Raw genomic sequence first — 13,403 nt, 5'->3', positions numbered from 1 at the left:
TACAATGATACAAGTAACCGGCAAGTCATAAATCCAAGAAGGTGTGGGGACCGACACAAAATAGGCTGGTTGTGGGGTCCGTCACAGAGAAATTAGGTCGAAAGTGGGGTCCGACACAGAAAGTGGGGACCGACACAATGAATTATGGGAACCGTCACGCCTACGTCACAAAAGTGTGTGGGGACCGAACACAGCCAATTTCACTGACTACTTTTGTTGTTTTTATTATTACGGCTGTTTGGATGGCCCTACAATCTTGAAACTTGGGCTGTCTGCTACAGACATGTTGAACTTTTTGCTGGACCAACGACAGTTCCAAGCAGGCATTTTTTGGTAGGATATTTCTTGCCGATGCTACGAATTATGCAGTTTTGCAGTAAAGTGGAAGGCATTCTACCTAATAACGGCTAAAATATCAAAAACCTTCAATCCAACAGCACCTAGGCATGTAGTGTAAACACTCACAGATCTAACAAGACCATTCTCAGAGAGCAACATTGCGTAATACTACCATAAATGGATGTTTTGTCCGCGAATTTTGGCGTGTGGGAACCGAGTGGGAACCGAACACAAAGGGTCAGGGCACCGGACACAAAGCGTAGGGGAACCGTCACAGTGTCACCGGTGTGATATTCGGCTATACGGAGAGCGCGCTGACGCCAGGGGGAAACAGAACCGTGTCACGAACTGAAAACTCTGCCTGAACAATCCTCATTGCGGTCAATGCGCATGCGCTAACATGGGGTGATTAATCAGGTCGCCGTGTACAACCTAACCCTAACCCTGGATGGATGAATGTACGGGTTGGAAAATCGTGTGTCAGAATAGTCAGGTCGGCCGAATGCAATGCAGATCCGGCCGAGATGTTCTCCGTCGACAGAACAAAATGTCTGTGGAAAATGCGCCGGGTCTCCTTGCATACTCGATAAAAATACTAACTAGTACTGGTTTTTTTTCTCGCCTTATTTGTGATTCATAGCCTACCAGTGACAAGGCAGAGAGAGAGAGAGAGAGAGAGAGAGAGAGAGAGAGAGAGAGAGAGAGAGAGAGAGACTGAGAGAGAGAGAGAGAGAGAGAGAGAGAGAGAGAGAGAGAGAGAGAGAGAGAGAGAGAGAGAGAGAGAGAGAGAGAGAGAACTCGAACTCGAAAACTTTATTACCGAGGGATGATAGCATTAGGTCCATATGGACCTTTCTTACAGCTAGTCCCTACTATAATACACACATGGAACAAAGAACAAAATATGAAGAATAAAAAAAATATATATAAAAAAATAAAATACAATGAAACAAAATTATGTAGGGAAAAGTATAACAAAGTAAAAAATAAAAAATAAAAAGTGTGCTTGTTAATGGAAGCATACTATACACTTTCTCTTTCACACATCCTCACACACACTCGCACAAATTGTACACCGACTTAGTCGTTAGAGAGGTGCTTTCGGAGCTGTCTTTTAAAAGAAGATAATCGGACAGACATGACTTGATATTTACAGGTAGTGAATTCCAAAGGAACGCACCAGAATAAGAAAAACTAGTTTTAAACAAATCGATGCGGGGCCTTGACAAGGCAAGGTTATTTCGAGTGTTTGAATAATATGACGGAGATGATTTGAAGAGTTGTATAAGATATGTTGGGGCGTCCTTATAGACGACTTTATACATAAATGAACATTTATTATACAAAAGCTGCTTTTTTAAGCTTAACATCCCAATACTTTTCATCTTTTCCTTTGTAGAAAGAGATGGACTGGGCAGAACTAGTTTAGCAGCTCTACGCTGGAGCGAGTTCAGCTTCTTCAAGTGAACTTCACTACACCCGTCCCATACTATGGAAGCATAATCAATATGGGGTTTTACGTGGGCATTGTAAATAGTTTTTGTGTGTCTAGATTAATAATGCTTTGTAACTTTGACAAAAGAAACAGGTTTTTAGCAATTTTTTTTTTGCAGATTCCATTGATGTGAGATTATTATCAACAGTAAGTCCCAGCATAGACCTATATTAGATCATAGGTCCCTGGTCCCAGCCTGTAAACGGTGCTCAGCTACTTGCTCAATGGAGTGCTCATTTAGGGACAGACTCAGTCATTTCTGAAAGTTGATGTTTTTGGCGAGTGCTGATTATCATAGACTTTGTTTTAACTGGATTAATAAGCATACGATTTGCAGAACACCCATGAATCAGTTAATCTGGCAAGGGCAGTGTTACATGAATGTTGAGAGCGAAAACCAGACTGAAGTTGATGCAAGAGATTGTGGTCCTCCAAATAAGTAACCAGATGTTTTTGAACATGCCTTTCAAGAGGCTTAGATAATACAGATAACAAAGATATAGGTCTAAAATCATTTAAGTCTTGAGAACCTTTTTTCTTTGGCAAAGGTATGACTTTCGCTTTTTTAAATTCTTTTGGAAAAACATTGTGTTGAATACATAAATTATAAACATGTCAGAGACGTAGAGGTTACATGCCGAGTCTCAGTGATTATCAAAAATAATGGTCGAAGTTAGCGGATCATGAAAAATGCGAGCTTCAGCGAGCTTTTTCATGACCGCGAACTGAGACCATTATTTTTGATAATCACTGAGACGAGGTATGTAACCTCTTTATCCCTCCTTTCTTCAGTTATTCAAAGAAAAGAGGAGTTTTTGTGCGAAAGTTTGATCGAATCATATTCACCCAACCAGTCTACCTGCGCAGGCTATCGATTAATGCGCGGTTGTATAGTTCCGTGCAAATCATTCAATTTTGTTAACACTTCTTGTCAGTTTCCATGTTTTGAACTAAAATCAAGTACACAGTTATGTTGTCATTCTGCTGTGGCGGTAAAGGCAGATAGTGTGTGTTCTGTTCATGTTTTGGTATCGCTCAGAAAATGTTCTTTCCTCGAATGTGACTAGCAGACGAAGTTTTACACCCGTGTTCCAGCGTTAAAAACTGTATGAAGTTAAGTTTTCTGGGGCAAAATAGTGTATGAAACCGCTGCATGTTCTTTAAGTTGATTAAATGTTTGCAATTGATTGCGTATGATCTGTTTATAAAATGAAATATTGTTGAAAACTGACCGTCGGATTGCAGTCTTGTCGATGAAGCCGAAATCTGGAAGGGGAACTACTCGTGTCGCTAGACAAAGTATGAGAGTTACTTTTCCTTGGAATCTTGCTAGCGATAAACGATTGTGCACGGCAGATCTGAATTCAGAAAACAACCAAACTCATGGATTTTATATTGAGATTCATGTGTTCAAGCCTGTAGTTGCTGGTTTAAATGCGGTATGGTTGTATTGTTTGCTCCAGAAATGTATATTTTGTACTTAAGAGTGTTCTGAACTATTGAGTCGCAAAAAGTAGATCCACAATGTGTACAGTCTCTACCCATGAGCTATCGAGGATTCGGGCCCGTTGTTGGGTAAGTGATTTTGGTTGTTGGGTAAGTTACCGAAAAATAACTAGCCCTACAAGTTTACAGAGAGAAAGAAGCAGAGGGGGGGATAATACTATATAAGGAGTAGACAATTTTAATAATTTATTACTTATTTCATCAAGTCCGGAAGATTTGTTATTTTCTAACCTTGCTATGTACTGGCCAACTTCATGGATGGCCATTATCGGAATAACAAACGCATCCGTGTTTCTTAATTTTTCATCACAGAACATCTGCAAGCGTTCACAACAGGAATGTGGTTCTGTACCTGGAGATTTTGAGTGAGAATCTACCAGTGATTCAGCAACGGACAAGAAATAGACAGAGACAGAGAGAGAAAAACAGAGAGACAGAGACAGATCGAGAGAGGGTCACCATGCTAATAACAAAAACAAGTCGCGTAAGGCGAAAATACAATATTTAGTCAAGTAGCTGCCATTTTTCAGCAAGACCGTATACTCGTAGCATCGTCAGTCCACCGCTCATGGCAAAGGCAGTGAAATTGACAAGAAGAGCGGGGTAGTAGTTGCGCTAAGAAGGATAGCACGCTTTTCTGTACCTCTCTTTGTTTTAACTTTCTGAGCGTGTTTTTAATCCAAACATATCATATCTATATGTTTTTGGAATCAGGAACCGACAAGGAATAAGATGAAAGTGTTTTTAAATTGATTTGGACAATTTAATTTTGATAATAATTTTTATATATTTAATTTTCAGAGCTTGTTTTTAATCCGAATATAACATATTTATATGTTTTTGGAATCAGCAAATGATGGAGAATAAGATAAACGTAAATTTGGATCGTTTTATAAATTTTTATTTTTTTTTACAATTTTCAGATTTTTAATGACCAAAGTCATTAATTAATTTTTAAGTCACCAAGCTGAAATGCAATACCGAACCCCGGGCTTCGTCGAAGATTACTTGACCAAAATTTCAACCAATTTGGTTGAAAAATGAGGGCGTGACAGTGCCGCCTCAACTTTCACGAAAAGCCGGATATGACGTCATCAAAGACATTCATATAAAAAAATGGAAAAAACATTCGGGGATTTCATACCCAGGAACTCTCATGTCAAATTTCATAAAGATCGGTCCAGTAGTTTAGTCTGAATCGCTCTACACACACACACACACACGCACACACGCACGCACATACACCACGACCCTCGTTTCGATTCCCCCTCGATGTTAAAATATTTAGTCAAAACTTGACTAAATATAATCAAGAGTATTCACGTTTCCACACCACACGCATACAAAAGAGAAATATAGAGTCAGTCGCGGGAGAGAGAGAGAGGTAGGAGAACTGCTCAGAACTCAGAACTTTATTACAAAAGGATAAGGGTTTTAGGCAAAGCCTAATCATTACAACCTGTCCCTTATATAAAAAAAACAAAAAAACAACCATTTAGTACAGACGCACACTACATTTTAACGAAGAAAATAAGCAAAAAACAAAAACTGCGGGAAAAAGAGAGAGACTCGAGAGAGAGACGGAGAGACTCGGAGTAGTAGTGAGAGAAGTGATTCCTTGCCATTGACTCAAAAGCGGAACAAGGTGGTTTTTGACTTGATCAGTTCTTCTTCTTCTTCGTTCATGGGCTGAAACTCCCATCCACTCATGTTTTTGCACGAGTGGGATTTTTAAGTGTATGACCGTTTTTACCCCGCCATTCAGGCAGCATACGCCGATTTCGGGGGAAGCATGCTGGGTATTTTCGTGTTTCTATAACTCACCGAACTCTGACATTGGTTACAGGATCTTTTCTGTGCGCACTTGGCAGTCTTGTGCTTGTGTGTACACACGAAGGGGGACAAGGCACTAACAGGTCTGCACACAAGTTGACCTGGAAGATCGGAAAAATCAGTCTCCACCCTTAACCCACCAGGCGGGTCGGGATTTGAACTCACGACTTTCCGATTAGGAAGCCGATGTCTTATCCACTACGCCACTGACTGCGCCCAAGGACTTCATTTCTGAGCTAAGATAATCAAGCTGAATTCAGTAGGCTATTAGATGATCACCCATAGACCGGCCAAGCCGCAGGAGACAGGGTCATCATGGCAACTCCGGAACTGTGTCAGATGCCAGCTAGGAGACGTCACATGAACAGGTACGGTGCGACGTACATGTAATTGTGTTTTTATGTACCCGCTCTCTCTAGATCTCCGTTTTTTTCTTGACCTTGTTCGTATCTTTCGCAAGGTTATGAGAGTTTCTTCTTTCGATTAGGGTATTAAGATGAATTAGATCCAAGGGAGGTTACCGCAGAATCCAAAATGGCGCCTCCCGAGGTACTTTCGTGCTTTGTATCGAAATTATTTACAATACCTACTGGTTGACTCGGCTAATTTTAGTTCTTTAGTTGTGTGATGTCATAATTGAAAGATAAAATATGCATTTTAATTCTGAAAATTACGTGTGTACATGACAGAGGACAGAATGGTGTGTTTTCTTCGAGACAGAGACTAGAGCGAGAGACAGAGAGCTGAGAGACAGAGTCGGAAGTTGGTGTGAAAAATGAAAATAGAGCGAGGCGATTATTGTCTTGTAACTGCTTCAACGTACAGACTACAGGTTTCGCTTTCAGTACCATGCAACCTACATTATCATATCATATACGCCTTGCAGGCTCAATAAGCCTTTTGTCTGAAATATCATTCTGTAGTTGCTTTTTTTGTTTGTTAGTTAGTGTTCAGCGTTCATACGCAGTGCTTCATTTTGTTTTAGAGCATGAGGGGTCAAATGACCCCTGACCACTGAAAATGAGGGGTCAATAAAACTGAAAGCGCGCCATACGGGAGATAATCGAGCAGCAACCAACAACAACAACAAAAAATGTTATGGGGGGGGGGGGGGGGGGGGGGGGGGTGTATAAGAGACTGAGAGAGTCGCTCCAAACAGCAGCAACAGTAAATTTGAGTAATCTCAGAAGTCGGAGAATTTGTCTCCAAAATCGGAAGACAAACAGAAAAGATGTGATGTCAAACCCATGTGCACTGCACACCCTCACCCATTTCCCCCTTCTCCCACGGGTTCAGTAAAAACAGAAAATATCTACCTTCGTCAGACTTACTGACAGCTACAGGAAGCTTGAAAGTGAGTTTGGTCTGTACAAGTCCACTGATTCCAGTTAGCTTTGCCTTCAGCTTCTTCACAGGAGGAGGCGGCATAGCGAAATTGTTCGTTAGATCAACGTGACGTCATGCTCAGTTTTTGAAACACAAGCAGAAATGAAAGACGCTTTCTGATTGGTTCCTCTCTGCAAAGCCAATGAATCAAATTCACTGACACACTTGTGATTCAGTGACTCACTTGTTTAATCTCAAGTCGGCGACCCCCGATCGCTAGCGTGGAGAAATCGGCAACGTAAATGAAAAAAAAAAAATGAAAAAAAAATTGTTTTTAAATGTGCGTCATTTTGAAAAATGACGCGTGAATGGCGCGGGCGCCCCGTCAAAATGAAGCACTGCATACGTAACAACACAATTTGTACATCAAGTACAGGCCTCGATCATGTTTGTTCGCCTGCTGTCACACTCACAGTGTCAGATGTTCTGTTCATTTTCCACGACGAAGTTAACTTTCAGGCTCACACAGTCGCCAGGGAACTACATATGTATGTATTATCATTATGTATACATCTCCTTAATCCAGTGTTTTCTTTGATGGGCACACTGTAAAGTACAGATTGGGGGGGGGGGGGGGGGTTGTTTCTTAATGTTACCTCAATTAACTTTCTTTAACGAGAACAATTTTCATTTTCAGCCTGAGCTGAAAGATAAAGCCGAGCAAGCTGACCAAGCAGCCAAGGCCTTTTCAGATCTGTACTACGAATATTTTGATAAAAAGAGACATGTGAGTAGTGTGTTCAGTACAGTGGAAGTATAAAGCTATTTCCATGTGAAACTGAAAGAAGGTATCATGTATGAAAATGAGCACCATGTTGTTGACTACGTCATCAGGTCAGAATATGTTTGTCTTTGATCAAACCCAGGGCTCACGACAGGTAGGATTTACTGCCCTGCTTGTAGTTGTACAAAACTATGAGGAACATCTAAAAATGTCTAAATTTGCTTGTTTTGTCTTCAGCCTTCCAAATGATGTTCACACATTAGTATCCAGCTTTAATTGAAACTCTCAAATGATATCATATTTTCATTCGTTTTTCAACTCCAATTTATACTTTTTCTTTGGGAAATGGTTTTATGCCTTCACCGCAAAGCCATTTGGGGTATGTGATACTGGGTGAAGCCCCTGCTGGGTATGGTGTTGAAGAAAAAAAGAGGGGGGTTGAATTCTTGTGGAAGAGGGTGTTTTGTCATTGGGTGACAGGGACCTAACCTAGACTGGCCTACCCTATTAAAAAAAAGTGGAGTGGGGGCAAGGAGGAAAAGGTCACATGTAGCTGAGTTTTAGTCTCAACTTGCCGAGACTATCATCACAGCGTCATAGATTTCATGACCTCTGTCGTCCATCGCGTCATATTATGGGGACGTAATCTGTTATTCGCTGTTCTATTTCTCTCTTGTGATCAACATGACAAGCCGTATGTGTTTGAGTGTGTGTGCTCGTGCTCTCAACTAAAACAGAAGTCAAACTAGCAATCGTTAAAACCCAATCAGTCCGACCAGCACTGGCCACTGCTATGTTCAGGCTATGCTCATGTGAAGTTACAGCGTGCCCGGTACACACGCCCTTATCGGTACATCATTGTCTACGATTGTTCTCTGGACAAGCTGTTGAATGCATTTTTCGAGTATTTCTAGCTCTTCTGCGGTGCAGTAGGCCCTATAGACGATAAAGGTGTCCACGATCTCAGGAGATGCGTGTGTAACCATTAGGTATTCAGTAAAATCCGTGTAAGAGGCTTTCAATTGACGGGGACAACCAAGCCACTATTATGCACCGACTTGACATAGATCAACAGACGTGCCATTAGAATAAGGTATGTGCAGAGGTGCCTCATTAGAACACACAACTAAAGCTTGATGTGTCTGTCACACTTTGTCATTTAGATCTTCATGGGATATACAATTTACAACACTCGTGATTTTTTTACATGGCTTGTATTTCAGTCAAGACCCAGCGGGAATATCAAAGGGACTCACTCGCCAGAGTCCCTTGATATTCATCCGCTGGGTCTTGACTGAAATACAAGCCATATAAACAACCACTCGTGTTGTAACCTATATATATATAACTGTTTAACCTTTTCAAAATTAGATCTAACTTGTTCGCGTATCCATTTCTGGATCTGCAGGCTGGTACAGAGTTACCTCCCTTTAGGCTTTTTCAAATTTCCCTTGTTTTAACCTAATTTCTTGGTTAAAACTTGTCTAAATTTCTAAATTCTTTCTTAATAAATATCAATTTTACACTTTGGCCTTAAATCAAAGTGTTTCCCTTCACAGATATCCTCTTGGGGTTGTCAGATGAGGGTAGTCTCCCATGCCAACAGAAGCTACCATTCAGAGAATGGTTTGCTTCTTAGTTGGATACCATGGGTTGACAACTCTCGCCATCAGTACCACCTGACCACTGATGAGACACAATAGTGTCGAAACACGTGTCTGGTCTAGGTACAAATACAATGGTCCTCCTCAGGACTAGATTACCTTGCGATACGTCCCCCACAAAGGGACTTTGCTCTGTAGATCTTGGTCCCCCTTGAGGAGGGTCTGATGCTCCCAATAGGCTGTCTGTGAAGGGATACTTAATTCTCTCTCTATCTCTGCTAAGAGATTTTAACAAATCTCGAAGAAAGTCTCTGCTGACTTTCAATTGTTTCTTTCACAATTTCTGATGTTATATATATATATATATATATATATACAATGTTCTTCATTTTTTAGAGTGTGAGCTTTGGAAATTGGTATTATTGGCTCACGTAAGTGTAGCCTATGCGATCGTAACTTTGTCTGTCTGTGCGTGCGTGCGTCTGTGCGTGTGTATGTCTGTGGTAGAAACTCTAACATTTGAAGACGTCACATTACATTGACGTCACATTATGACGTAAGAGGGTCACGCGAAGGAAGTACTGAAAGTCTCGGTCATTATTATTTTGAGCGCGCCGAGACTAGTTGGCAGTCGTGTCCTTGTAAGTAGGCTACATGCAGACAGACAGATCTAGATCTAGTGTCTCGCTTTCTTGCACAGTTTCACCTATTCTCTTTCTGTGTGTGTGTGTGTGTGTGTGTGTGTGTGTGTGTGTGTGTGTGTGTGTGACGGAGTGATTGAGTTTGTGTTACTGTTTGTCGATTTCTTACGTGAGCCTTGATGGCTTCGCCTCTTGTTAATTGTTGAACATAACCAAAGGTAAGTTTTGGAGGTATTTTATTTCTTAAGTTTTGTGTGTGTGTGTGTGTTCCAAAAGTACCCCTACATTGCAGGTGTCCTCTCTTGTCGTGTATTTGTGTTACAGATTGTAGACATAGGGATAACAGGTGTCCTCTCATACGAGGGGCCTCAAGTGACAGGTACCATTGTGTTCCCATTTTGCTGTGTACATGAAGACAAAATACTCACAGACAAGGCATATATTGTTTCAGGCCATCAAAAACTTGTACCATGATTCAGCCAACCTGATTTGGAATGGCCGAGCTGTCAGTGGCAAAGATGCCATTGTCAAGTTTCTGGAAGAACTGCCCACTTCATACACTAACCTGAGCAGTTTGGACAGCCAACCTGTAACCGGTAAGTTGGCTTGTGGAAAGAAGAAACAGTTTTACCTTTCAGTAATAGTTTTACACAGGAACTGAGGAAGGCTACTTTAAGCATTTGTAACATTCGTCCCCTTACTGGTGTTAATACTTTACAATTCATCGAATAAAGGCGACTCACACACCCATGGCTTTGAAGAGGCAAGAACTTCGGGAGAAATCACCGTGTCAAGACAGAACCCATTGACAGCTGTTTTCATTTTGAATAACTACTTTTAAAACACCACTTTTAAGGTATTTCTGCTGTTTGGTGACACAGCCCCCAAACGGAACTGTATAGCTCTTGGGGTGATTAGAGACAGTGTTTCACTTTACAGTGTTTCATCTTTTACCTGTGATTTAGGTCTTTTCTTCTTCTTCATTCATGGGCTGAAACACGAAGGGGAATAAGGCTCTAGCAGGTCTGCACATATGTTGACCTGGAAGATTGGAAAAATCTCCACCTTCAGCCCACCAGACAGCTAATTGGGAGGCCGGTGTTTTATCTACTACGCTACTACCGCCCGTCCATTTAGGTCTTTTGATTTTGGTTTCAGAATCTGCATTTGAAGGGCAGACAACGGTAGTGGTGTCAACCTTTGGACTTGTGAAGTACCAAGACAACAAGACCCAGAGTTTCTACCAGACCTTCATCCTCTCATCACAAGCCAACGTGTGGAAGATCGTCAGCGACAACTACCGCTTCTTGGAAGCTTCATCAGGAGCCGGAACATGACACATGGACCTTGCATTCACATTTTACCTGATATTCGTTTAATTACAAGTTTTTGTGCATCCATGAGCAGATATGTTTGGGTTTGAGCAGAAGTGAACATGATGATAAGTGCGTTAGACATAAAAATATTTTTTCTTCCGCAGTTCGCGAGTGCAGCGATGTTTAGGGATTTTATGCATGATTTTGTCAATGCCGTGAGACTGTGTGTGCACATGATCTTGATAACATGATTGTTTCGTTTTTTTAATTAAAAAGTTCCATTAACTTACCGTTCTTTTTTTTTAAAGGATTCATGACTACATTACTGGAAGTTATGCATTGTTTATTCTCATGTGGGTGAAGCTTAATGATTGGAACTGGATATCTTTTGGTAGGCACTGTAAGCCTCCCGTAAACCATCACAGATACTGTCAGGCTTTTACACACAGTACAAACACCCTTCCATTTGAACGCTCACCAAACGGGAACATCCTAGGTGCCCTACGTAAAGAGCGAGCAATTTTCAAAGAATTAATTTTGCGGAGAGAGTGTCAGAGACAATCGGACCGTGGTGCGTTTTGGCGCTAGACCTAACTTTTAAAATCTAAATTGACAGCTTGTTACACAAACATTCTTAAATCATAAAAGAATTCTTTTTTCATCAAGACAAGATCAGTACAATTCGAAGTTTTGAAAGTTTGAAAAAAGAAAAGCCCGGAAGCAGGGTCACGCAAGGTCGTGGTTCTCGTAGCAGACGACGGTTTATACCTATCGCCAGTTCCTCTGAACAGTCAAAAGCCATCGCTAGAGTTCTTGTGAACCACAGCCGTTTGTTTCGTGCATAGTCAGCGGTACTTAATAACGTGCTATTGCAGATAAGCTCACAGCGAGTCGCATTCAAATTACTAACTGGCGACTACATTGTGAAAAAGGGAAACTTGATCACACGGGTTCACGATGGCTCAGGGGTAAGAGCCACACAAAAATAAATTCTTTGAAAATTGCTCGCTCTTTACGGAGGGCACCTAGGGTGTTCCCGTTTGGTGAGCGTTTAAATGGAAGGGTGTTTTTACTGTGTGTAAAAGCCTCACAGTATCTGTGATGGTTTACGGGAGGCTTACTGTGCCTTTAAACAATGTTTATTCATATTTTACATGTTCAGGAAATGTACATTGACATAAGGTGAAAACAACAAGCCTATGGCTTATGGTGGTGTGGATATCTTTTGACCCTGATAATCTTTTTCTAGACATCTGACATACATTTCCACACAACAAACACAGCCTTCAGGAACATGTATCGCTCACACAACAAACACAGTCATGTACAGGAAGTGGAACAATACGCGCTGTCAAATTTGTTTTATTTTTGCATTTGTAATGAGCATACACGCAACATTCACTCTTAATGTAACTATTTACCAAGCTTCTGTTGACATTGGTAAACCATTCTGTACACTGTGTCCAACTGTCACCCAACCTTACTTCAGGGGAGATCACGCTCAACAACATGTACCTCGGCTCATGTAAAACAAGACTGTGCAAATGTCCACTCTCTACACACACTATCATGGAATGAAATGCAGGGTTATGTAGTCTCCATCTTTACTTCAAGTTCAGATGCTCAGACTGTTAGCTTCAATCGCTTCCTGTCAAGTCCATCTAACGTCTGCATTCCAGCGTGTTGATACACAGTTACTACATGGATCCATGCCAGGGGCCTTCCTCTGTTTACCACACTCAGTCTTCGTCATGGGGGCATGGTTACTCATGCCCCTGTAACTGCCCTTTAAATAGCCAAGCAAGTAAAACCGCAGGTGAGCAGTGCTCACAACAGTCACGCCTTGTCAGCACACGAAGCATAAACTTCTTAGAAAATTACGTGAATTTTGTGTTTCTTTGGACTTGAAGTGTACGCTTTCAATTCTGCCTGGGAACTTCAAACCATTACAAAAAGGTAAAGAAATGTCTGAAGCAACAAATCTTGTTAGTAAATTGAAGCCTGTGTTTCTTTCTTTCTTTATTTGGTGTTTAACGTCGTTTTCAACCGTAAGCCTGTGTTTGGGTTTCATTAAACTCTGCATGTTTGAAGAATAAACACAAACATTAAGAGTGGCCCTTAAATTCTTTTGAGCAGTATATAACATTGCTAGTCAAATAAACGCTGCACAGCCCTCTCAATCAATAATAGAAATTCCCAGACTGAAAAACTCCTTGGAGAAGTAAATTTGGCCTGAGAAAAAAATGTCCTGAAAGGAAAATAATGTTATGTTCTGAATGTCATTCTGTGTGTTTTAGCTGCCACCAAGGCATTGGTCCTCCACCCCAGCTGGGCCTAGGCAGCCATACTTCAGAGATCTTTTTTCTCTGCTGTTCTCCAGCCTGAATTCTTCAGAGATCTAGTGAATCTATGATGAAGAATGTACCACACAACCTAACACAGCAGTAAAAACAGTGCAAAGGCTCATAGTGGTAAATAACATTTCACGAGAAAAAGAGAAGTGAGTCAGGGGATGAGCTTCAATTCTGACTTGGGTCAACTTCGCCGACCAGCCAGATC

The 13,403-nt window shown here is 41.2% G+C and overlaps 1 protein-coding gene across 1 annotated transcript; it reads left to right on the top strand.

Moving 5' to 3' along the window:
- The first annotated feature begins 5,657 nt into the window (after positions 1–5,657).
- On the top strand, positions 5,658–12,843 carry LOC138968833 (NTF2-related export protein 2-like). The gene is made up of 4 exons (XM_070341492.1): positions 5,658–5,722; positions 7,197–7,286; positions 9,980–10,124; positions 10,687–12,843. The coding sequence occupies exons 1-4, from the start codon at positions 5,708–5,710 to the stop codon at positions 10,863–10,865; spliced, it is 429 nt and encodes a 142-aa protein (XP_070197593.1). The 5' UTR covers positions 5,658–5,707; the 3' UTR covers positions 10,866–12,843.
- Positions 12,844–13,403: the final 560 nt, after the last annotated feature.

The sequence above is a fragment of the Littorina saxatilis genome, linkage group LG6 (assembly GCF_037325665.1).
Source record: "Littorina saxatilis isolate snail1 linkage group LG6, US_GU_Lsax_2.0, whole genome shotgun sequence".
Taxonomy (NCBI): Eukaryota; Metazoa; Mollusca; class Gastropoda; order Littorinimorpha; family Littorinidae; genus Littorina; species Littorina saxatilis.
This window is presented reverse-complemented; position numbering and strand designations above follow the sequence as displayed.